Below are 26,537 nucleotides of genomic sequence, written 5' to 3'. Positions count from 1 at the left end.
ACCTGTCATCCCGACCAGGGGGGGGGGAGGCCGCGGTGAGAAAGGCCGGACTGAGGCGACACCAGCGGGGATCAGCTGCAGCCACCTCCCGCGGGGAAAAGCGCCACAAACCTTCAGTTCAAAGAATCAAAGAAGCAACTTTTATTTGTTTGAGCTCATCGAAGCACCGAAAACATATTTGGCTACAATTCCTTGCCTTTATGATGGGGGGGGGGGGGGGGCATTCCAACCTCAACAAAGGAAGAAGCGAATTACTGCCAGCTAAGAAAAAAAAACAAGGCTGCCAGTGGTTTAAAACATTTTATTTATAAATGATCTGGATCTGAATATATCAAATATTTGTTTACCTGAAGGCCAAAAAGAGCAGCATTTTTCATTTAGACACTCAAATTCACGAGCTCCTTTTAGTTCAAACAAACTGTGGCTGTTCTTATCGCTGCTGTCAGATGAAAACGTTGTAAATATATAAACATATTTTTAGTGTCTGTGTCACATATAAGAACGATGGTATTTTAAGATGATCATGTTTATGAGGGGTTTGTGTGTGTTCACTATCAGCACAAATACTTGATGCTGTTAAGAAACATCAGCTACAGATGAATTAAAAGCCAAACCAAAGCAGCAGATGAATGTCAGTTCTGGGACCCATAGGAACATTTATTTGGTATTTAAAAAATAAAAAATAAAAAAAAATAGTGACAGTTCTGCATGAGCTTATTGTTAGTCCTTTAATGTTCTATTCACAAGGGACAAATGTGAAAATACACAATTTAATTGTTGTATTGGCGTTTGAGATACTTTGTCTGAACTTAGTGCCTACATTACCCACAATGCAACTCAGGCACCATCACATGAACATTTTACACAGAACTCCCTCTACAATAATATTTTAATCTGGCTAAAGGTGATTCCATGTGACTTTTGTTGGCTTTTTATTTGTCTACTTGGACATCTCACCAAAACATTTAAACTTGTCGGGGTTAAAAGCGACGAGGCTGAACTTTAAGTTTGTCGCTGCATTTCATTTGAAGTCTTTGATGCCTGTGAATCATTTCTGTAGAGAAAGAGAGAATATACATTTAGCTTTAAATGCTAACACTGCATAGCTTTTATGTATTGCCATATATTTGTGAATGTAACCACGGCAACGTGTGTATATAATGTAAATAAAAATGGCTGCACCTTTCACTGATTTTGATTTACTGGACTAGATCAAGAAGAAACTGACAAACTTAGTTGAAAAAAGTTTATTTGTGATTTTAGAAAAGAAAAACATTTTATCGACTGCATGGCTTTTTCTGTAACGTTACATTAACATCATGACAGGAATATGGCAAATCCCACGTTTGAGCTAATTACAACTTTGGCATTAAATGTTTACAAAAAGAAAAACAAAATCCCTTTTCTATATCATTTTAAATTCCCTGAACGGGATTATTTAGAGTTCCATCAACATCAACAGGGAGGGTTGAAAACGCCGGGACCACTCCCTGCAAGTCATCAGTTATCAGAGGGAGGAGTTAGAAACTACTTGCATACAGTAATCATGTCTCATGAATTTAACTGCGCGTGATAAATGCTTTGTAATATAAATTTGCACTATAAAAAACTAACACTAATCTTTGGAGTGAGCCATTTATTTATCTTAACTGTCAACAGTCATGGACTTTTTATTTCAGGCACTTCTGGGACCCGTGTCAAAATCTCCTTAAGGCAAGAAAATAAACCTAATTCTACTTGGTACAAAAAACAAAACAAAGAAAAACTCCAAAAAGATGCCATCAAGTATTTTCCGTAAATACTTTGCTATACCTTTCACTTGCGTATAAATGACTTAAGATGCAAATCTACCTGCCGTGCATATTTGAGGCCGCCAATAAAAGAAGCGCACAAAGCCAAAATCACCAAGTATACAAAACCCCACGACCCTGCTCGGATTCCAACGGGGCGTTTGGGAATTCAAAGGCAGGAAGCTGAGCGGAAAAAGGGGGGGGGGGGGGGGGGGGCACACTTATGACCAGTTCAGAGGAGCAACACAAAGCAGCCACAGACTGACTGGAGGCTTGTCTGGAGGGGTCGTTGGTTTATTTTGTCCTCTAAAAGGAACATTTCTAAGTCAAATATGAAATTCAGTTTGTTCAAATGATTCCAGAACCTCTGTCATTAGCAGCAGCGCTCCTCTACCAGAGCTCTGTGGTTCTGGTCAGATAATTTGAGCAATCCTACAAAGCCATATGGTTTACATGGCACCAAATGGGTCAGTAAACACCCCGTGTTTATTACCTATGAGCCGGTATAAACGATTCCTACAGCTCTCCATGACAATTTGTTTTTGGGAATGTCATAAAAAGAAAAAAAATAATTAACATCTCTAAGGCACATGGAACCAATATATGCACATCGACCGTCCGACACGGTACATTCAACTTTATTCATTAAAAAATACAACCAAATACATTTCTTTGGGGTCGAGCTGTGAATTCCAAGAAAGATATGTTCATCTCAAATAATTATTTAGTCTGTGCGCGCCACAGCTGCCCAACAATATGATTTAAACCCCGAAGACGAAAGCCAAGTTCAGCTGAACACCCTGAGATTACCAACAGGGCAAAAAAAGAACCCCAGAAAATCGACTTTCTCCGTTTCAAATATAAAGACGGTACGACGCTGCGAACAAGGACCATAATGTTCAATTGTAAACATGATTGACCACTTCCTTAAGATTTGATCTTTGAAACCCCCCCCAGGATGAATTCTCATGTCGGCTGGATGCTCATACAAGCTGTGTGTGTGTGTGTGTGCGCAAGAAGAGCAGGATACATTGCAAGCATTAGCAGAGCGTTCATGCAATAACATAAGACCATCCTGCACCCTTTGCCAAAAACCTAGAAGCAAATCTAACCTGCAGATGAACCTGAATACAAGATAAACAAGAGTATGTAAAAAAAAAAAAAAACGTTTTTTTTTTATATAATGATAAAGGCAAACATCCAGCAGTACGAAATCATTCTCGTCTACAGCTGAGGCATCTGGATTTTACATGATGGCACAGTTCTCAGGTTTGGCCCGGCCCTGAAGGAGGAGGAGAAACGCTGCAGCGTTAGGAAGTGGAGGAAACATCGGAAGTAGACGCATACAAATAAACAAACAGACAGGATAGCACGTTAAATTTTACAAGACAAATATATACATTTACAGGTAAAACAAGAGTTTCCAGTAATGAATGAATATGGATGAATCGCAGTAAAATAAACGTTTGTCTTTGATCTTAATATTGCCGTTTTCCCACTCATATTTCGTGTTTTGTGCTGTTCTACCTGGCGCTGCGGCTCACGTTGCTCCACACTGACCTGTCGGGGTTCGTTGCTGCCCATGAAGAAGGACTGTCCCACGAGGCTGTCGGACAGACCCCCGCTGCTGCCGACGTGACACCCGCGCTCGGACGGCTGCCCGCAGGAGTCGCAGATCACCGTGCGGCTCCTCAGGTTGTACTCGTTGTCCCCGCCGCTGGTGCTGTGAGCTCCCTGTAGGGGGCGACGCGGAGCAGGGTGGGTTACTGAAGCCTCGGTCATTTCTGTTTCTGGTGTATCATTTTGCGAGCGGCTCAAAGATGAGTCTCACCATGTCATCGTCGTCTTCGTCCCGGAACAGCGTGCGCGTCACTTTCCTCATGGCCATTTCCTGGTGAGGAATGGAGTCAAAAAAAAATGACTCAGTCATTGACTGTAAAGAGAGAGAGGGAGAACAAGCTCGGAGAAACGGAGGTGAAGCCAGACCTCGCCGTTGGCGCTGATGAGGGTGGTCTGAAAGAGGTCGCCGGTGCCCCAGGAGTTCTGGCTCTTCCACACCAGGTCGGTGGGGGGGTTGTGGGCTCCGTTGCCGGAGGCGGCCCAGATCTGAGAGATTTGAAGACATCGTGAACTTTAGTAGTAATTCTCAAGCTGCTAGAGACCTACAGAAACAAAGACGTCATGTAAAAGAGATTTAAAATGACAGTTCGAGGATGACCTTTGCGAAATGCATCATGCGTTCATGTCTGCTGGATCTGAACCGTTTCTACGTTCATACCGGCAACGGAAACGGCGGAAAGAGGAGGGCTGCTTACGGTGACGGTCCCTCCAGCCTTCAGGTTGAACTTGTGGGGGAACTTGAAGGTGGTGGGGCTGCCGGTACCGATTTGCCTCTTCACTTGCCAGTTGCCCAGAGACTGGTCCTACGGTTGGACGGGGAGGAGGACAAGAAGTTTAGCAGCAGCAACAAAACGTCAAAACGACCAATAAATGAATGTTTTGTTCCTCAAAACGAATACGAGCCTGAAATCGCCCCGCTTACCTCGTCAGCCTTGTTGCTGAGACGGACGTATTTGCCCTCCATGTCGACCTCGTCCACCGTGATGCGCCCGCTGGCTGAGGCGTGCTGACTAATGCGAGTCTTGGTTACGGCGCCCCCTGCCACGCTGGAGGTCTCGCTGTCGTTGTCGTTGTTGAGGCGGCGCTTCTTGCTGGCGCCTGTGCCGGAGGAGTTGCGGCTGCTGGAGGCGGCGGTGGCGGATTGGAGCAGGCGGCTGGAGTGGGCGTGGCCTGAGCCCCGTGTCACCGTGACCTTCACGTTCGGGCTGGGCGAGAGACGCAGCCTGAGGAGAGAGAGAGGAGATGTCGGCTTACTAAATTATCCAAAGCAACTGTTTTTGTACCTTTTTTTTTTTTTAAGCCAACTTGTTCCCATTTACAACTATAACCAAGCGTCTCCTCTGATTGGTTGATGCTCCAGCAACCCCGAAGTAGCTCCTCCTACTGTTATGACCCAAGTCTTTAAGGCTGATCTACTTTAACAGAGCACGGCGGATGTGCACACATCTCTGTTTCTGCTACTGCGGTTGTGAGGCGGCAGCAGAAAATCTCTCAAATCAGAATCTAAGTGATCTGAACACGACTTCTGAGTTCGGACCATCTCATTTCATCCTGCTGCTATAACAGCCTCCATCATTCTGCTCTCCAGCGTCTCTTCAGCCAGGGTTCTCTCCAGGCCAATCAGGAATACGAAACCTCCAGATATTTCATTTCAGCCTGAAGTGTGTGAGTGTCGGGTTACGATTCTGTTCGGTTCAGACGAGCCGCGCTCGACTCCTCTCCGGCTTGTATTCTGTCCTGGCCGTGATTTTCCTGCCTTCCTGAAACCGTGTTTTGAAGTCATCTCGCCGCGTAACCAGCTCACCGCTCCTCCTCTCCCTCCAGCAGCTTCCTGTAAGCGTTGATCTCCATGTCCAGCGCCAGTTTGATGTCCAGCAGCTCCTGGTACTCCTCCAGCTGCTGCATCATCCGAGCCCGCATCTCAGCCATCTCCTTCTCCTTGTCGTCCAGCCGCCGCCGCGTCAGGTCCCGCTCCCTGGACAGAGAGTCCTCGAGCTCGCGCACCTTGGCTTCGCTTGCCGTCAGCTGATTTAGATTAAATAGGTGCAAAATCAATCAATAAAAGGTGAGTGAATGAAACCGTTTAAACCAGTAACAACTAGCAGACGGACGGCGAACCGAGCACCTGTTTCTGCAGCATGCTGAGCTGGCCCGACATGCCCTCCAGCCGCACCCGGGTCTGCTGCAGCTCCTCGTGGGCGGCGCCCACCAAGTGGCTGTTCCTCTCGGCCGAGGAGCGGGCGTTGTCCAGCTGCCGGAAAGAAAGATGGCGACCGTCAGCCCACGGACGAGACTGAACCGCGATAGACGGCTGATCGGCTCACAAACCAACGAAACACAAAGCTGAAACACAACTTCCCGCTTCGACTGGGGGGGGGTCAGAGCTGAGCTTCCTGCTCCACCCGAAACGCACCTTAGCGTTGTAGGTCTTCTCCACCTCCTCCTTGTAGAGGCGGATCTGAGCCTCGTGCTGGGCTCTCAGATCGGCCAGAGCCTCGGCCAGCTTGCTCTCAAACTCCTGCGCTTGCCCGCTGTTGATCTCCAGCATGCTGGACTCGTGCCGGCGCTTTGACTCTCGCAGCTCCTTCAGACACAGACGGGATCAGGAAGGCTGGAAGCTGGAAGCTGGAAGCTCTCTGCCAGCCGATTTGTATTTATGCCTTCATTAAACTAACTAAAAGGGACATTTTTTATTGATCAATGTCCCGAGGAAAGGATGAGAGGCAGGATGGGTGGCCTCAGACAGCTGAATATAAATAGACGTGTTGAGGTGATAAGTGGGAACCTCGTTGTAGATGCTCTTCTGGAACTCCAGTTCCTCCTTCAGGGTCTGCAGGCGGTTCTCAGCGTCGACTCTCCTCAGCATCTCATCCTGCAGCTGCCTCTTGGCGTCGGCTAAGTTACCGTCCAACTGGGAGGGAGCAAGAGAGAAATGTCCTTTAATGGAGATGAAAGAAGCAACCGCTGTTCATCGTGTGACTGTTTGAGCAAGAAAAAGAAAAAAACAAAGATAAATTATTCTCAATCTACAGTTCCTTGTATTGCCAGTAGGTGGAGCAAGACCACAACTGTAGTTACAACCTCTGATGGTTAAATTCATTGATAAAAACAGCAGAGAATGCACCCTACTCTTCATCTGCACCCTGTCCTCATTCATAATCAGCTGCCTGGGGGGGGTTACAGAAGATTACCGCTTTCACCGTCTTTTTATTGGTGCTTCTTCTGCCCGTTTCTCATGTTTCCTGAAGCATGAAACGATAGCCGGTCTGTTCTCACCCTGGCCAGCTGGGCCTTGAGGTCTTTCACCTCCGCCTCCAGGGCTCGCTTCTCCCCCAAAGCGGTGGTGAGGGAAGCATCCTTGGAGTTGAGCAGGGCTTCCAGGTCCCGCAGCCTGCCCAGAGCTGACTCCAGGTCAGATTCCTTTTTACCATTCCTGGATGGAGAGACAGAGAAGGTGTGGACATTATTTTTTTGCTGGTGCTTCCATCACCCCTTCCTGTCATGTCGTGGGTTAGCAGCGTGTCTGTGTTTATTTCACAACAGATTTGTTTTTTTCTGTTAATTTTCGACTCCAGTTTGAAGACAGACGATATTTAACGCCGTCTATTTCATCTCAGGCTGCTTTAAAGACTCACACCAAAGACGTCTGTTAGGTGATTTCTGGTATTTGTATTTTGGTGCCTTCTGTTGAGCCTCTGAGTTGTAAAATGTGTTCTACAGTTCAGTTAGAGTCTCCTAAACCCTAATCATGAGAGTGAAACGTGATCGACTGTGCATGACAGAAGTCGGGGATGACACAAACTACATGTGTGTGTGTGTGTGCGTGTGTGTGTGTGCGCAGTGAGCAGCTGTCGACAGCGGGCGCACGCTGAACAACACGACAGTGTGTTTAAGAGCCTTCCGTACGGAACACGAGTCCAGGAAGCTCTCCGGGGAACAGGCGTTTGTTGCACATGTGCTGGAGCTCCGCCTCTACTCCAACATCCATACAGGAACCAATTTATAGTCGTAGTTGAGGCAAAAAAAAAAGTTGGATACAGCAGTGGAAAAGCAATACAGGGGGAGGGGGGGGGGGGGGGGGGGGGCTCTAACTGTATCTGTGGTTTGTCGACGGCCAGGAGGGAAACGGGCCGCCTGTTATTCCGTTTGGCTCCCGTGGGCCGGTCTTCATTGTCGCTAATAATGGCCATCTGCTGGGGGGAGGCGGCTTCCAGGCCACTCCCACAGACCGGAGAGTCCTCCAGCATTAGTACGACCACACACACCTTTACTCCGACACCAACACACTCACAGAGATTAAGTTCATCCACAGCAGAATAATAATCTACAACGAGCCATTACCCTTCAGGGGAAACTAACTCACCGGCTTACGACACAATAATTAATATCTATTACTGCATTCAGTAAACGGTAAAAAAGGCTTCAGGAGGGGGAGAGAAAGAGAATCTACTACAGGACAAAAAGACGAAAAACGGTGGAAAAACAAAACCGCAAAGAGTTGAAAAAGCCGAGGAATGAATGAGTGTAGAATTAAACCCAAGGAAAATACATCAACGACGTTTTCCAGATGTAGAGGGCTCGGAGAACTCGGATGGGTAATTACAGAAATGCCTCTCCGACGATTCATACTTAAGTTCAGAGTAAAGCGGAGGAAGAGCCCAAAATCAAATAAGAAGAATCAGGACTTCCCACCGACACACAAACACAGCACGAGGAGACGCAGACATCCCATGCCTCGGTAGGAGGGACTTTTTCCACAGCCTTTTATAAATTATAGAGCAATTCCTGTTTTTCTTCTAGTATCGTTTAACACAGGCGTCACCCAACTGGGTCCGGGGGCCAAACCTCAAACGGCACAAAAGAAGCTGAAGACGGAGAGAACGAGCCGCCACCGCCGCGGCTGCACTGTGCCCAGCAAACAAAAAGAGCTGCTCCATTTCACAGCGTTGCAGAGAAACAACTTTGTGTTTGTGTTGTTGTTGTGTTACTCACACACAGGGACACGAGAATGAGAATGAGAATGAGCACAGCAAATCAGCAAAAAGCGTGAGTGTGTCAAGAGCACCGGCTCACAAGCAGCAAACATTCTCCGCATTCTTCAACAATAAAGCCCGGAGACAGGAGACGTGTCAAAGACGCCTGGAACACGGGCAGGGGTAACGGGGCAACGGGGCAACGGGGCAACGGGGTAAAAGAGGACAGGGTCACGCCTGTAAAATGACCACTTTGTGAGAAACGAGTGCGAGTTAAATGACATCCGACCGCGTCATTAAGGCTTTGGTTTGGAATACTCTAAATCCAAACACAATGCTGAGCGTTAATACACCGTGTACAGCCTGTAGTAATGAAGCTGGACCACGGAGGACAGCTCTGTAACACGAGAGGGAGCGATCGGCCAAGAAAGACACGCTTTCAATTTATTTCTCTGTGCTGTAACGTGAAAATGCCAAACGCTAATGACAAACATTACTTGAATTGACAGTTCTTTGCATTCTTCTCTCCAATAAAACACTTTAATAGTTGGATTCCGTCGGCAGACGAATGCTTACGAGCTGCTGTGACATTCATTAGTGCTAATGGGCCCGGTTGGATCAGCTCTAACGGCGAATGAATGGACAGAAATGAGATCAGCGTGGCATCAGGCTGTCTGTCGTTTATGTACACAGTGAGCATAAACAGAGTCAGAGTTAGTTACAGCAGAGGGACGTGCAGCGTAACAAGTTAATGGCACACGCACCAACAGGAGCTAAGCTAAGCTAGCGGGTTTGTGATGTCACACAGCTAAACGCCGAGGCGTCAACATTCTCACAATGAGGACGCGAAGACGCAAACACTTTGCAAGCGTTGCGTGTTAGCATTCAATGATAGCTAGTTAGCGTTAAACACAAAGTACAACCGATGCTAATTGGATTGTAATTAGCGTCTGCAGGAATAAAACCTCAACGAAGTTATTACCTTCCCGATGTCCGGTTAAACGTTCCTCTCATACTAAGCAGCTCTGTTTTCACTCTGCAGCGCTTCGTCTTGTGAGTCTGGTGCAATAATTGAGTTCAGATTTGGATATAAATACAGATTTTTATTTTAGAGTACAGCTCAATATTTATGGACAGCGATGCATCACGCGTCGTTAAATACGATACGATATCCTGTGATATTTCTTTTTGCACCGCACATCACATTTTTCTGGTGCTTTTCAGTCACAGTTAAAGTATTTCAGTGCAAAGTGCAGTTTCTGCATCACTTTTTCCATTAATGACATTTGATCGTCCTTCCTGCACACCCAGGCTGCTTTTCTGAGGGGTCGGGGTCTCGGTGTAATCGAGGCTTCAGACACGAGAGTGTCACAGCAGGAGATTTTCATCACTTCTATAAGCAGGTTGTGTTTGTAATAAATTAAAAAGTGCATTCGATTTTTTTCCAAAAGCAGACACAGCCATCTGGAATCAATAGAGCGGCAGAGTATAATGGAAACGGTGTGATCTCACATTTATTTTTTTAATCTCTGAATTTAGAACAGATTAATGGGGAATGTGGACCAGACTTCTAAACAAGTAATAAATACGATTTTTTTTTTTAACTATAATTTACCAGCTTTACTTCAGGATCGTTTTGCCTTCACGGTTCCTGGGATACAACATCTAAATGGATGAAGTCGATGCCGCATAAAATGACACAGGATGGTTCAGTGTCCGCGCTGGACTGACAAAATCATGTGGAAACAGAAATTAGACGGTTAAATAAATAAAACACAACAATGACCGCTCTCTACGGTAACGGGTCTAAGCATGTGTGGCGTGGTGAACCCGTCTGCACTGCTCTTTTAACATTTTTTATCCGCTTCTGGCATTTCCAGGATGATGATCCTGGATGTCGACTTAAAACAACACGAGGGACGTGCAGACAATGGAGGGATTTTGGAAAAACCTGTTCGGCTTGTCTGTTTGTATTTCCCTTAAGTATGTGAGCATACAGTATGTGGGCGTATTTGTGCGTGTTTCAGTCTCTCCTGCACTGCGTGGGAGTATTGGCTGCAAAAGCTGTCTATAACATTAAGTGGATCTGTGTGTGTATGTTTGTATCCCGTCAGCTCTGGATGCATTTAGAAATTGGCACATAAAATACATGCAGTTAAAGAATGTCCTGATATACTATTTACATAATCCAGCGCAAGGTTTTGTGCGTCACCTGTTTATATAATCCAGTACGAGTTGTGTAATTAAAGAGCCTCAGCATAAATATCCAGCAACTTTGTGTTTACACTCAATCTAATGCTCCGAGTCGGCACTCAGGATGCGTGTGGAGTCACTCTGCTGCGTCACGCTATTAATATTTACAGTGCAAACACACAATTAGGATGAAACGGACAAACGTGCCAGAAGATGAGCAAGAAAATTGCAGATTACATTTGGGAAATTAGGTAAATAGAGCAGAAGAAAGTAAACGCCAGGCTGTTTCATCCAGGCGAGGGAAATCTGTTGCAAGCAAAACAAAGCAGCGGAGTCGTTTGTGAGATTGTAAACTGAGAAAGGTCTTTGTGCCAGGAAGGCAGCTCGGCACACTTTTTATTCTGAACTGCAAGAATGAATTAAAAACTAAGAAAGGCGATTTCAGCGAGCTTTGCTGTTATTTTTAGTTTACGTCGCTCGTCTTGTGTCTTTGCCGTCGCACAGAAATCTCTCAAATAGTAGGGGAAAATAATAAAAAAGCTATTTCACATCATTCAGGACTCTTCAGCCGCGATATCAAAGCTTTTTTTTGTTATAATGGAGAAAATGTTCAGGCAGAGACAAAATGGGAGCTATTGGACGGATACAGCGAGAGATAGGGGAGGGTGTGGGGGAGTGTGAAATGGAAATGTGAAAACGAAAGAGACAAAAAGAAACAGGAATAGGGGGAATAAAAAGAGACGAGAAATCTGAGGAGGAGGAGGAGGAGGAGCAGGAGCAGGAGGAGGAATGTGTTGGCTCGGCTCCCAGACTCAAGGATGACTCACAGCTATCTTTGTGCGCCGCAGTAACGAGAAACGAACCCCACCTCGTGGAGTGAAAGAGAGAGAAAAAAGCCCGCTACCCCCACCCCCGTTTTGCTATGCCGTTGCCATGGCAACCAAGGCCTCATTGCCAGGCCTGCTAGTATGCCATTCCTACCATGCTGTGGATACAAGGGCAGATTTATATCAATGTAAAGAGACGGTGTTCAAACTGTAATCCCTGTGAGGCCACCAATTAGACTGGATTCACATTCACAAAAACACACAACTTTATGAGACGCTGATACCAAGCAGATAATCAGCCCGGAGAACTGAACCGGAAAACACCCAATCTGACATTTAAACCCTGTAATTTTAGAGCAGATGTAGATTTAATTTAAGAGATCTGCACTGGATCCAGTCACACATATTTTTCCGCTTCCGTCCTACATGGAGATAGTTTGACTCATTTTTTTTGCTCAGGTTTTCAGACGACTACTTCTGAGAGTTCTGCAGTCTCTCCAGCTTAATCTGGAGTCTCTCCAGTTTAATTGGGGTGAACGGTTAACTTGCTCGATTCGTAATTTAATTTCACCTCATTACTCAGGATGATTCGTGGGCCTCGCCTCGAGTAAAGAGGGCACTATGTTTGGAAAGAGATGTCCCCGTTGATTTTTAAACACTGATGTGCTCAGAAATTGATTATTTAATCATTGGATAAATAAAATCAATTTGAATTGTGTGGCTCGTTATCATCAGATCATCAAAGCATTTAAGTTTTAAGGCAGCTGAATGGAACATCAAGCATCTCTGGCGGGCTTTGATACCTGCCCAACACAGATGCACCTTTGTGCTGTTTACCACAGAGCAGCTCCCCTGCAGCGGTTGGGGGTTCAAAGCTTAGCACATGGGCACATCTGTTAAGGCTGTGGAGGGGCAGCGTCCAATTCATCCTACCAATGAGGTTTGCTCCCAGCCAGTGTGCACCAGTTACTCTTTGTGAAGCGCTGCTACGGTAACAAACAATCCATCTCCTCATTCGTTTCCTGTGCCACTACTCAGAGCGCCTCAGACACGCTAAAGCCGCGATCTTCAATCCATACGGTATATGCTTCTGAATAAACACACACGCAAGCACATGTGGGTGGGGTTCCCCCGATGACACCACAGAAACACTGAGAGGGGGGGGGGGGGGGGGGGTTCTCCTAAAATATTCCTTTACCTTTTGCATCCCAAATACATTTAGTTTAGACACACACACACACACACACACACAACGCTTCATCCGGAGATGAACGGAGGGAAAAGGTGAAGAAGAAGGTGAATGAGCTTTTGAGTAAACAAACACACGTAACCAAAATTGGCCATCAGGGAAACGTGCTGCAGGAATATAATACAATGAACTGACCGTTACAGCAACGCAGCTCACAAGATGCAAGCTAATGGTGGGAAGAGAAATCTCAGCATCTCTGCAACAGCACATTTTGTTTTAGCAGCTCAGTAATATAGAGATAAAACAAATATAATTATTCATGAGAAGTGAGAATCCAAAAGGATAAGACCAGAAGATGTATATATTTTTAAACAGTAATGGAGAAAGAGAAAATCAATAAAGCTTCACATGCAGGAATGTGCACATTTGTTTTTTTCTGTTTGTGCCAACATGTGAACGTGTAATGGTGTCAACCGGGATCAAATAAGAACACAGGCTTGTTCAGTCAAGACGTTTCTGCTTTGCACTCGGGTTGTGTAACTCCGACAGGAGAAAACGCAGTGAAATGAATATTACAGGCCGACACACGACTGCTTCTTCTGTCTTTCCGGGGAAGAACAACATAGAAAAAGGGATTGTGTGTTTGTGTGTGTGCAATAGCACCAGAACCCAACAACAGCGCAGCCTTTCCCAGAGGCCGCCCGCATGTGGCAGACGGGAACAGAGTTCCTAGTGTTCTCGGTTCTAACAGAGAAAATGTCGACCGTGTCTGATAGATTTCAGAGAGTTGACTCCTGACGACGCAGGAGGAGGAGGAGGAGACAGAGAGGGGGGGCGATGTTCTCTCATTCCAAACACGCGTCTTTGTTAAACCTTCCTCTACAACGCTGCACACGGAACTAAACAGAACTTTCTTTGTTCCATTCATGCTTACGATATTTACAGTTAAAGATTACGGACTGCAAATATCAGCCGAGAAGTGAAGGAAGAACTTCAAAGCTCTCTCGTTCCTCCCTGCGCGATTGGTCGATGATCCACGAGAGAGTGAGTCAGGGGTTGCTGCCGAGATTATCTTCAGATACTTTTCGCTGGTATTGAATGAGGTTATCTGGAATGATAAGGACCGGGTGCCCTTTGCCATTTATATGTTGCTAAAATAAGAGTTACAGACCTGAAACCCTCTACTGTACGTTACACCTGGACTATCATCTCTAGTGTACCTTCTCAAATCATCCTGACCAGAACAGGGTCCATATTTGCGTCATTGAAAAACATCCTTTCCAGCTGTGCCGAGTTACAGTCAAAGCTCTGCAGGGCTAAATCGTTGTATTCCTCCGCTCAGGGTAACCCACGAGGAAAAGTGGATTCAAAGAACTTGGAAGTTGTGGATGTGGGAAGAAGTTACTGGACGCCGTCCCGCATTGAATGCAGACGCACAGGAAACGAGAGAAATGTGCAAACAGAGTAAGGAGGTGGGTTTGGCATCAGGACGGTTCACTTATAGCTGTAAAAGACTGAAAATGACTTTCCTGTTATTGTTTAAGCCCGGCTGGCGCACGGTTGTGTTCTCTTTGGCAAGCCCCGCCCATCTGGCAACTACACAGGAAAACTATGTCCCAAAGAAAGAAAAACAGAAAAGTGTGGGAGCTTCCCATTTCTTTTAGAGTGGAGTACATAAACTACAAACGGCCCAAATCAGCAATCTCCAATCATTTTACCAAAGTGGAAAAAAGAAAGCCAAACAAACACGCCCACTCCTTTACAAACTCAGCACCGTTTTAACGTTATTATGCAACGCTGCTCCAAACATCCAAATTCATAATATTTCAATTGTTGAGGTTTTACTGGAACTAGAACCGCTGTTACATAACTAACCGATGAGGAGGAGTCCCGCCATCTTAAACTGATTTACTCCATCCATGTGCGAGTGACTCATCGACGCTCGGCTGGCGCTGGCGCTCCTATGGAAACTGTAATTCTATAAACATGCACATAAAATCCAGCAGCCTGCCAGAACCTTCAGTCCGCACCGAGTCCAAGAGCAGCTCACTCATTACTTCTACTCCAGTAAACCTACATTACAGTCCTTCAGCACCTTTACGGGCCTGGCGCATGTGTTTTCCATCGCAAAGCATTCTGTTAGGGGCCAAGAGGACAAATAGGAACCAGACCAGGCAGCCATACTCTCACCGGGCCGTACGTCTCTCAGGATGCTTCCTCGGGTCTCACCGAGTCTCAGGTATTTGATCTAAACTGAGGTCATTAAAACCGAGAAAACAACCATTAGAGAAGTAAATCATGAAAGTAGACATTAACCTATAATCTATATGAATAGAAATGACTCATTTAAGCCGTCTTAAAACATGGCCGTTACACCATTAGTATCACTCCTGCTTTCAGTACATGTGACCACGCAGAGGTTTTTCAGCAACCTTCCCTTAAATATCATTCCTAACTACATTATTCATCTCCGTCACGTACAAAGCTCAAGGAAAGATTCTATTCTGTGCTTTTAGAGCACATTCCTGTGGAATGGTACAGTTTCCTGCTGGGTAACACTCCAGAACACGGGCCCTGTTCCGAGCTCGTCTCTGCCGCGGCAGGAATACGGCAGATAATACAAGCTGAGCTCATCGCAGGAGAATGGAGGGTTACCCCCACCGAGGCGGCAGGAGGATCAACGGCAGCACGGACGGCGAGTCGCTGCCCGCTTTAATCCACACAATGCTAACGGAGAGCTAACGTGAGCGTTTGCTTCCTTCCTGCTCGACACTGGAAGCTGAAAGGCTGGGAATGGCGATGGAAGAATGGCAGGAAAAACAATCACAATTAACATTAATGAAGGAAGCTCCCGGCTAAGAAGCGTTCTTACGTGGTTCATTTAATTTGATTAGGTTCTGCCGTCTTTCAGTCAATTGTTACAGCTGACAGAAAACACAGGCAGGAGACGTTTTCTGCTGTGAGGCAGTAATTCAGTCAATCATAAATTAAATGGTCAGAAGAGAAGGATAAAAATGTGTGTGTTAAATTGTTAAACAATAAGAAACTGGCAAGGTTTCATCTCACCATAAAAAAGATCTGATTGAAGTTATTAATTCTTCACCAAATCCAGATAATGAACCTTTTAAATGTTGGAAGGATTGTGTGTAAAGCATCGCATCCACCTCGATCACGTTCTGAAGCAGAGAAAACAATTCTAGCGACGACGGCTGATCAGAAATGGAGCGCAGGTTTGCTTCTCAATTTTAGGATTGCATTTATTCCACATGGGGATGTGGAATAAATGCACCTCTTACTCACAACGCTTAATACATCATGTATCACAACATGTACATTTATACTTCCCCTCTGTATAAATATACAAACTTTGGTGGGTAATAATAGACAAATGCTTAAAAGTCCACCTCTTCAACCTTTCTTCCACTTCACCTTCCTCTTCAAAGAAAACCGTCCGGCTAAACGACGAAGCTTCTGCCTCGGTGAATCCTCCGCTAACTGTGTGAGAATTCAGTTTCCTCCGTTGCATAAATGACAGAACCAGCTGTTCGGCTCTGGAATGTTACTAAGGATACGCCGGCCGCGTCTCAGATAGTCCGCGTAAATGTCTAAAACATTATTATGAGGAAATGGAGTGAATGAGAAAGTAAACATGACTGACTGTCAGTGATATCTCGTACAGAAACGCGGCTCGTATTTGATACAGGATATGGATAAATATCCTACAGGAAGAGCCGGAAATAAGCCTCACAACATGCTTATTACATTGACGAGTCATCATTACCGTAAGGCGAGACGTACGCCACCAGATCTTTGTATTGTTGTCTTCTTCCATTTCATTCTGCAGGACATGTTGTGTCACGTTGTGTCTACAGCAGCGACTCAGCCCATTTTAAAAACACTTCTTAAGCATGACAACCACAATTAAAATGTCTGAGGCCTTTGTCTGGCTGCTGCCACACCCTCACCAACGCTGTGCCAACAGGTGGGGCGAGCCCAAATGCGGAGCGTCGCTTCCTTCATGGAGTCGCGGTCGATTTGTGGTGAAAAAAGGGCTCGGCTACTTCAAGTTCAGCTCATGCTCACAGAAACGTAACTCTGAAGGAATCTAATTTATGCAAAATAGACATTAGCTTTTGATTTCAAACTGTATGCAGCAGGTATAAAAAAAAAGACTATTATACTGAATATTAATAAAGTCAACTAGATGTCTAAATGCTCGTCATTATTATTGACAATTCAGCTCTCAATTGTAAATAGATTCCCATCACTGCTTCCAAAAAAACAATAAAGTTAATATCTGTTATAATAACATAGAATCCAAACACTGTTGAAGAAGCTGGAAACAGCGCTTTGTCATTTTAGAATTTACTAAAAAGTAAACTCTAAAATAAAATCTGCATATTACAGAAGAATAAGATGGAGGTGAGACTCCGGTTTCCTGGCCTGCTTTAGTTCTGTAACTCGACAGCTTTATAAATGTGCGCCTCGTCCTGCAGCAACGCCCGATTTACTCGAGAGTTTTGAATTATTTAAAAGCACAGCAGAGCTGCAGGTTGAACCGTCGGCTTTGGGGCCTTTCAGCTTGAAGAACAGGGAACAGGTGTTCTTTGCAGCCGTTCGGCGCTACAGAGATGATTCTGTGAAGGGATGCAGTGTCATGCCTTCGAGCTGAACAGGTGTGCCCGGTCCCTGAAAAGCAGCGCCGGTCCCAACAGCCCATTCTATCGGGCTCGACTAACAGATTAAAAGATACTTAAGAGTATATCGTACATTTTAGAGGAGTTGTTAAGCGGTATTTAAACGTCTCAATTCTTCAGGATCTCCTGAATAGAGAATGTCAGCCATTTCCTTTTGTTTCAGGGTCTGAACTAAATTAAGAAACTGTTGCGCAGCGGACACACAGACACCAACAATCATTCACTAATACTGCGGAGAGTAACCTCAGCCATTGATAATAACTGATCGGGTCGTGAGGCATCGCTGTCTGCTGCAGCCCGTCACCGAGTATTAATAGAACTGACTTTGTGCTGCAGCAAGTCCACAGTCAGCCCATTTCACAGGCCAGGAAAAACCTCTGAGTCACCACCCCGTCACACGGCTGCAACAAGACTCCTCGGGCGCCATGGCAACCAAACATCACACAGTAAAGCAGATAAAGCTGGCCCCGGCTGGGCCGGGCCACTTCTCCAACGCAGGCGACAAAAGGATCTGCCTCTTCTTGGAAAACAATATAGTAGTGGGAAAGACGCCGCGGAACTAAAACTGTGTCGTAGAGATGAACAGAGAAATAGTTTGTTGGTTACAGATTCCACATTATCTGGAGCTCATGGAGAAAAAAAAAAAAAAAGATCTACATCCTCCGTCCACTGGAGCAAAAGCAAATTTACCAACCGTAGATTGATGAGCTTAGGAGGAAGGTGATAAACATACGGTACGCCCAACGAGAACAAAGGAGGCTCATTTCCTGCAACTGTTAGCTCTGCAGCAGAGACAACGTCCGTTCACTCGGACAAAGTTCAAAGTCAAACGCCGCCACAATGCGAACTGGGGGAAAGCACTGGCTGCCACATGGAATCGTATCGCGCACACACACACGCACGCACACATGCACACACACACGCACACATGCACACACACACACCTGTTTGAACATTGACTGGTCTAAGTTTTTTAACAATACGTATTGAATGTCAGCAGCATTCTATTTTTCACTCCCCAACTGAAAAATAAATGTCGTTGGTAAATCCTTTTTCCTTTTTAGCACTTATATTCTCAGAACTGTTAAATCTGCGTCGCTGATAGATTTGACAGGTTCCTCTTCAGCGCTAGAGCAGGAAATAATTCTGCAGACATTGATTTATTACTGAAATGACAGCTGAGGACACCACAAATTACTTGCATTAGTATTAATAATGCATCTTATTAGAAATAATATATAGACCTGTCTGTCAAGTCAAGAGTCAAGCCAGTGATCGAACTCTATAGAAACACACCTTCAGTGCCTTCATAACGAGTCCCCACATTTAACACACCTACGATACAACAGTCACTGCTTCTTTAAAATCACCAGGTGTGATTTTTTGGATCTTTGCGCCGCAGGAAGGCCACCATTTTTTTTCCCCAGAGTAAAAAAGTGTAACTGACAGCTATGAATGGGTTTTACTGACGTAGCAGCAATGGTTGTATATTAAGGGTGAAGCCCGTTTGTCGGCAGGTGTGTCGTTTCCCACACCTTCGGGGTTAGGGTGACAGACTCCTGCTACTCGGCGAGTCATACAAGCAAAACTAGAAACGTCAAGGACGGTAAGTTCGTGTTTAACTCCACAGATCATCTCCGGCAGAAATGAGGGCGTTGCTTTCTGTTGTACCGAACACTTGAGCAAACTCCAAACGCAACACGTTCCGCTGGTTTGACTCCAGCATCGCCGGCGGGTGTTTTGGAAACGCATAAAAGGTCAATCTTTCAAAAAGGGGAAAATGCAAGAAGGAAAGAATTTAAAATAAATGACCTGGATGACATTTTGTGATCAATATAGGAATACAATGTACCAAGATTTGTGACATCACTAATTAAGCCACTCCCTTTAAAGGCGCATCCTACCTGGCTTTGAGCTCCTTGTGCTCCTCCCTGATCTTGCTCAGCTCCAGTTGCAGGCGTGCACGCTCCCTGGCCACCTGGTCCAGGGTCTTGCGGGCGTCGGCCAGCTCGGCCTCATAAGCCGCCTTCATGCCAGACAAATCGCGGTCGACCGTGGACTCGGATTCGGTGATGCGCAGGCGCAGGCCGGCGTTCTCCGACTCCAGGGAGCGCACCTTGTCGATGTAAGTGGCCAGCCGGTCATTGAGGTTGCAAAGTTCCTCCTTCTCCTGCAACCTGGTGATGCGGGCCGGGGAGATGCCGGAGGGGGTACCGCGGCTGGAACGTTTCTGGCTTGGGGTTTCCATGGTAATAACAGCTCAGGAAGATGGACAGAGGAGTTTAATCACTGGCTGTGGGGAAGGAAGGCAAGAGGAAAGAAAAAGTTAACGACAGCCACAACGACGGGCTGAACCGGACATGCCGATACTTTCCCCACAGTATGGAAGTCAGAGCTTATTCAGAAGGAAAGCGACTTCTAGATTGCGTTTCGCCCCTGAAACCTTATTCTAACTAATATTTTATTATCCGATGCCCTTTATGCTGTTCTTTCATCTCATCTTAAATTGACGCCGGAGCCGTCAAGACAAATTTACTCCCGAGTAAACACATTTCCTGAAACCGCAAGCCCCCGCCGCCAGCAAGTCAACATAATTACCTCATAATTACTTTTCAAATATGCAGCCTCATCTAGTGACACTAAAATTAACATTCTCTTGCTTCTCTGGAGTATTTTGGAGGCAAATGACAAAAAAAACAAACCTTGTGAATTCTGCAGAGATCATCTCACCTACATTTACTTCCACCAACAGCAACAGATCAAAATGCCAAAGTGGTGACTCATAATACAAACATTCCGTGGGATGCCCCGATATGGACATGGATCCACTTTGAGTGCCCAACAAGGAATCGAAGCCGTTTGTTGCTTCCATCACTGGGGATAATAAGCGGAACTTGCAAGTAAAAATTTCTCTGATTAAAATCCTAATTTTTTTAAGGCCAAACAGGCGTGTCTTAAGGACCATTTTCTTTCCAAGCTGCCGCTGAGCTCATACTCCACCAATGGCGGGAACATCTACTTTAATTTTGTTTGGCAGTGGGCAGATGGACCAAATTTTGCCATCCATTTCCTCACCGGTCATTACCGACAGCGTACGCAACGACGCCCACGCCCGTGTGGGTGGGATGGCAGACGCGTGCAAGCACATGAGCAGACCCACAGACTCACACAAGTCCCCTGTGGAACCAACTTTTTGAATAAATGAAGCACCCATTTAAGCTCCCAAAAGTTGCCGAGCATTAACGGGTGCTGCCTGACGTCCCGCTCCTCAACGCCAGCAGGCAGCAAAAGGACCTCCAACTTTTAAAACTAAAAAAAAAAAAAGTTGTCCCGAGACGACTCCCAGACTGGATTTAAATAAAAAAAAGAACAACCCTGGTCCGAGTGAAACGAGTCGAACGAGAACGGTGACTGCGTTATTTGCACAACAGCAGCTTTGCCTGGAGGCAAAACTCCGACAGAACTCTGAACCTTTCCTCGGCCGTCTGAGGAGCTCTCGACTACAGTGTTCAGGGACTTCTCTAGAGGTGTCTCTGCTGCCGTGTGTGTGTGTGTGTGTGTGTGTGTGCGTGCCATACCCCAGAGGAGAGAATCCGTGAAATAACGCAGTCCTGCTCTGTTAGTGTGTGTGTGTGTGCGCCTTTGGCTCGAGCCCTGAACTGCTATCCTAGCTGTCGTTCATTGAACACGTACCTACCGCTGGAGACGGAGAGAGGGGCGGGAGCACGAGAGGGGAGGGTGGGGCAGCAAGGAGGAGTCGGGGTGGACAGTGTGTGTGTGTGTGTGTGTGTGAGTGTGTGTGTGAGTGTGTGTGAGTGTGTGTGAGTGTGTGTTGACACACACAGAGCAGCTGCTGACTCTTATCTTTCCCTTTCTTATTTCACTCAGGCAGAGCTCCCGCAGACACGCCGACCTCGGCGGCTGGTGCAAGCGGTCCGCTAATAAAACGCGGCGACACCGATGATACCAGGACGGCCCCCCCAGGGTGGGCAAAGGGATGTGAACGCAGATCTCACCCCGGTGAAATGAAGAAGTCCTTCTTAAGCAGTAAAAAAAAAAAAAAAAAAAAAGATAATCCCGTTTGCCCTGGAAGGATAAAGAGATTAACAAACTGAACATTCCCGATGTTGCAACAAGTAAACAAAGAGAAGCTGATTAAAAATCACTCATCGTAGCGACGTCCTGACGCTATCCATCGCAGAAAATTAGAAAGACGGGAAGTTTGTCGACTGAATCCAAAGAGAAAAAAGTCCACAGATCTTTCCCATCATTCCCAGAAGACATCTTGTAATTCTCTGGACCGAGCTGACGCGAGCCTTATATTTATTTCCTCGGGGTGGAGTTAACGTAACACAGGTCCAATCAAGTTCTGATGAAGAGGAAAAAGACATTTTAAGCATGCGTGTCTTCGGCGTGGCCTTCCAGGGGAACGCGGCCGTCACCGTCCGAGTCACACGTCCCATTTCAGACATCTCAGCTCTTGTGTTTGCAAAGGAATTCAGAGAATCTCCATCTCTGCATTAAGAGCGACCGACTTTCTGCTCTCAAGGGGGGCAGAAATTCAAAAACAAGCAACATTTTTGCCATTTGAAATATTAATTTTTCAATCTTGAAGGTTATTCCAGTTTGAAAACCAGAGAACAGCTCACATATTTACTGGAGGTACAAGCTCCTGTTCCCCCCCCCCCCCCCCCACATTCTCTCCATGTTCTGCAATGGTTGAGTTAATCTGACGTTTTCAGTTTACATACTATAAAAAAACTAAAAAAACAAATAAGACTATGCCTCATTTGATTAATGTGTCAAATTCCCATTCATCTTTCATTTGAATAAGTGCCAGAGTCCAACTCCGGAGCGCTTTGAATTTAAATAAAGTTTGCTTTGATTGAAGTTTACATATCATTTACACGTTCACGCATCAATAATAGCGACTCACGACAAAGTTGATTCAGGCAACTTCACCTGGCGTCGTGGAAACGTCAACACTTCTCGCTGATACTTCATTTTTACGCTTCTGCGTCACTTTAACGCTGCAGCTCGAGTCGATTTTAAAAACCTCAATAACTGCTTCGTGACTTCAAACGTTTAATTTGCCGCCATCATCTCCTTCTAGGTTGTATTTTATATATTGTTTCAGGGAATAAACTTCCCTGAATGACGTGGCAGCTCCCAACACTTGCGCCTCTCTAGCGCCCCCTGTCTTCCCCTGCCTGTTCATCCGCGCTCCGAGCCCATTCACCAGCACAGACGAAGATAGCCAGCACAGCGCCACCCACAGGATGAAACGCGCAATGAAAAGTGGTGGGTGACAGAGTTCACATATAACCCCCCCCCCCCCACCCCCCACCTGGGTCGTTCAGAACCAGAACCAGAACCAGAACCAGAACCAGACCCAGAACCAGAACCAGAACACGAACCCCCACCGGCTTCCAGGTTATTAAACTGCGTCACGCGTAGCCGGAAAGCAGCCCGAACGCGCCTCACCTTCTCTCCTGCGGAATTAATTAATCTTTTCAGCAGCCGTTTAAAGCAGAGCGTCTCCTCTCCAGCTCGATATTGACCTTTCAGAATGTCGGCGGTCCTGAGAATCATAATATTATCCGCTGGGCCGTGTTTTCGTTGAAGTAAAACTCCTCTGAGGCGCGTGCCACCTGCAAATCAGCGCACGTGACGACGCAAGCCAATCGCCGCTAATTAAGCTGCAGCGTAGAGGCGCCACCTAGCGGCCATTTGTAGTTCTATCTAGCTATAGCTATCTATCTATCTATATCTTATATATATAAATCTGACAAATCTGATATATAAATCTGACAAATCCTTATTTGTCAGACTTTATAATGAATACACTAACAGTGGCAGCAATGTTGGTCAGGACCCCCCCCGGGGGGGGGAGGCCTCTCCATGGACTCCACTATGCCGCTGCATGGAGATATCTCACAGAGCTCTTGGTGTGGATTTTTATCATTACGTTCTGAATGATCTGAGTAGCCGAGCTGTAACCGCGTGTTTACATTCATAACCTTCATAAACGATGGAGCAGGACGGCGGGTCACGTAAGGCCCGAGGATCTGCTGATCCCTGCTGTGATTGTAGCATAATCAAACTTACAATTATGTCTTTGTTGGGGTCCACAGAATAAATCCAAACATTAAACATATTTTTGATGCCGCAGCCTGAGAGAAAAGCCGCTGATCCGACAGTTTGAATCTTTCAAGGTGCTGATAAATATCGCCATCAGATAGAATAGAGGCGTTTAAGTGTCGGACACTGCTGGGGAAAAAAAGTGTTTCTGTCATTTTAAAATGGTGACATGAACGAATGAAGAAAGAAAAGCAGGACTGTTGAATTCAAATCGACGCGTGTGAGATCATCGCATACAGGAAGCGAGCGCTGAGGTGCGTCTTACTCATCACTAGGCGTGTCTGCACAGCATCAATGTGATTAGAGATGCTGAGAGGAGTGGGGCGGTGAGAGAGATGACCTAATACCCGTAAAAAGCAATGAAGTCATACTACCTGACTCATATTCCCAGCTGACACCAGTTCTCCCAATCACAACATCCCAGTGCATGTGGTTGTTGGTGTGTTTGTTGTCAGAGGGTGAGGTCGGAGAGAGAGAGTGCGTGTGTGTGTGCGTGCGCAGAGTTTAAAGATGTAAAAGACATTGAGATGTGCTTCAGACAAAGGGATATGTAGTTTTATTTTTATTTTTTATTAACATGCACATAAATGCAGCTGTGACTCCGAGGTGGTCGATCTAAAAAGGGATTTTAATAACTTTCTATTTGCTAACTGAGAAAATGTGCCGGAGATTTTTGGATTCTGTATAAATCTTGTTTTATGTTTCGTGTCATTTTATATTTTAAATCTTTTTTTGTGCGGTTGGTAAAAGAAAACAAGCAATATATAAGCCTATTTTTCATAGCTTTTCCACTAATGGATTATTGGCTAATAAAATGTCGAATCACAAGTTGTAGCCATAAAAAAGGATGCAAAAGGTGAGGCTGCACTTTATTTACAAGAGACTCAGACAAACAAACGGTTTTCCTCACAGTAAACCAACGAGTTAAAAATAAAAGTCGAGCAAAGATAGCGCATCCAGCAAACATCAGTACGTAACACAACCTCCAGTCCTGGTGTGAGCCTGGAGCAGCGCCTTTTTGTGTTTGATACACGCCATGGAGGAGACAATTGACCTTCAGGGTCACCTTAAAGCCAGCATTCCACGGAAAACTTAAAAAATATATATATAAAAAGATTGGTATTAAAATCTAAATATTAAGAATAACAAAACTGGTTACATTTGAGATGTAATCTACACTTTAAAATGATTATAGTCAGATGGCCAGACTCATCTATAAAGGATAAAAGGTGACTCGGCAGAATTTGACCCCCCCCACCCCCCTTTGACAGGACCTAAATAAGAATTAGACAAGTTTACAGAGTCGCTGTGTGACATCCTGCCTTAGATTACCCAAATAAAGTGCATCTTTTAAACACGATGCGGACCTATAACCTAACTCTACCTTTTGGGTAATAAAAGCGGAGGATAATAGAGCGCTGACTTGTTCGATCACCCGAAAGACGAAGCAGAGTTTGGGGAGAAAAGCCCCCCATTATCCGGATTCCTGCACGGCCGTCATTCCGCAGACGGAAGCTGAACAAACGGCCGATTCTACCGGAGCTCAAAGAAAGAGGAACGATAATAATAATTATGATGTCTGGATGCCTCTCTGTGCAGATCTGCCCTGGCCTGTTGTGAATTTCAGGCTGAAATAGAAGCTAAATAGAACAAAAAACAAATAAACAAACAAATAAATATGTAAAGAGAATCAAATAATATTGATTGGGGGGGGGGGGGGGTTGGTGTTTCATTTGTTCACCTGATCCAGATCGGGGCTGTCGTCAAACACAAGATGCGCTCATCGTTTGCATGAGGTCTTACGTCATCCCTCAGAGCACGTGGGGGGGGGGGGGGCTCAGCCAACAGATCCTTTTGTGCTCGCCGTCGCCCTCATTCAAGTGACAGCGGGGCACCAGAGAAGTCCTGAAAAGGACATCTGGCCGGGGGAAGTCAAAGGGATGTCCTTCGGGGACATGTCTGTAAACCTGTCCTCTCTGAAAGACACTCAGAGTCCATCGGCGGCAGCAATATCAGCGTGGACTCCGAGACAAAGAGATCGGCATGCCTTGTGGCACGCTAACCCACTGCGTCTCCATCGGGGGGGGGGGGTCTACTGGGACGGCCAGATGGTCAAGATCATTGAGGGTTTTTTGTGTGTGAGTAACATGACCCCCCCCAACTCTCTGGGGTTCACAAGCGTCCTGCAGGCACGCCGTCTCAAATACACGGACGCATGAAGGCGGGACCTGCTGCGGTCCATTCGGAGGCTGTGTTCAGGGTCACAAAGGTTACGTCAGCGTCGCCGATCATCAGGCCTTCAACAGGCCGGCCCACATCCAGACACACAGGGGGGGGGGGGACACGATACCAGATCCATGTTTCTCATTGATCGGCGCTCTGGATTCCCAGCGGACTCCTCTTAATGGAGCCAGACGTCCTCTTGGACACACTGGGAGAGTCTGGGCCTTGTCCCACGTCCCATCTACGCTCTCACCCAATCCCCTCCCCCTCCCCGGGGGGGGGGCACCCTCTGGCCCTTCATGCATCACGCGATCCCGTCGCTGCTTTTTCTTCTCTTTTTTTTTGTGTGTTCGTGTTTTATGGGTGGAACGGGCTTGTTTTTAATCCTGGACTCAAACCAGGAGTCTCCCTGCGAGCTCTCATCCTTTGAACAAGCCCCGCGTCCTGATTGGCACCTCAGAGCGCACGTGTGATTATAGGCATGTCAAATACACCCACTTTGTCTTTATCTTTTAGTTTTTTTATCACGTTTGCTTTGCGATTATATTGCTGCTGCACTTTGACTATCTGTTATTTAAGAAGCAGGAGGCGTTTGTCACTGGAAATGCTAAAAGATTCATCCTGAATCTCTTTTTCGAGTCACATCCAGTCTGTCCCATCAGGCCGGGGAGAGGCCTGCGTGTTTGTTTTCATTCATTCCACTCATGGGGGGGGGCTCATATGATGGGAGCGTAATCAATTGAATGGAATGGATGGGGTTAAATAATCCACGGGGAAATATCATTTCATAGATAAACATCACGCAGGTGCGTCTTTATTTTCCGGTGGGGAGGATGAAGAGCGAGGAAGGTGATGCGGTCCTCGTGAACATCCCCACAGCTTCT

At 46.0% G+C, this 26,537-nt stretch overlaps 1 protein-coding gene across 1 annotated transcript; it reads right to left on the bottom strand.

Annotated features, from left to right (window-relative positions):
- Positions 1–1,231: 1,231 nt before the first annotated feature.
- Positions 1,232–19,567, bottom strand: LOC137910203 (lamin-A-like). Its single transcript, XM_068754640.1, has 12 exons — positions 19,194–19,567; positions 6,687–6,843; positions 6,196–6,321; positions 5,824–5,994; positions 5,536–5,661; positions 5,215–5,435; positions 4,333–4,633; positions 4,106–4,213; positions 3,777–3,896; positions 3,598–3,681; positions 3,318–3,524; positions 1,232–3,072 (listed from the first exon to the last, which is right to left on the bottom strand). The coding sequence occupies exons 1-12, from the start codon at positions 19,535–19,537 to the stop codon at positions 3,037–3,039; spliced, it is 2,001 nt and encodes a 666-aa protein (XP_068610741.1). The 5' UTR covers positions 19,538–19,567; the 3' UTR covers positions 1,232–3,036.
- Between the last annotated feature and the right edge of the window lie 6,970 nt (positions 19,568–26,537).

The sequence above is a fragment of the Brachionichthys hirsutus genome, chromosome 3 (assembly GCF_040956055.1).
Source record: "Brachionichthys hirsutus isolate HB-005 chromosome 3, CSIRO-AGI_Bhir_v1, whole genome shotgun sequence".
NCBI classification, from domain to species: Eukaryota; Metazoa; Chordata; class Actinopteri; order Lophiiformes; family Brachionichthyidae; genus Brachionichthys; species Brachionichthys hirsutus.
Note: the sequence above shows the minus strand (reverse complement) of the source record. Positions and strands in the feature narration are given on the sequence as shown.

Coding starts and splice junctions, on each gene's coding strand:
- LOC137910203 (XM_068754640.1), bottom strand. CDS start 19,537: ATGGAAACCCCAAGCCAGAAACGTTCCAGCCGCGGTACCCCCTCCGGC. Junction 5,662..5,823: donor AGAAGACCTACAACGCTAAG/GTGCGTTTCGGG, acceptor TCTTTCCGGCAG/CTGGACAACGCCCGCTCCTC. Junction 3,897..4,105: donor AGGCTGGAGGGACCGTCACC/GTAAGCAGCCCT, acceptor CAAATCTCTCAG/ATCTGGGCCGCCTCCGGCAA.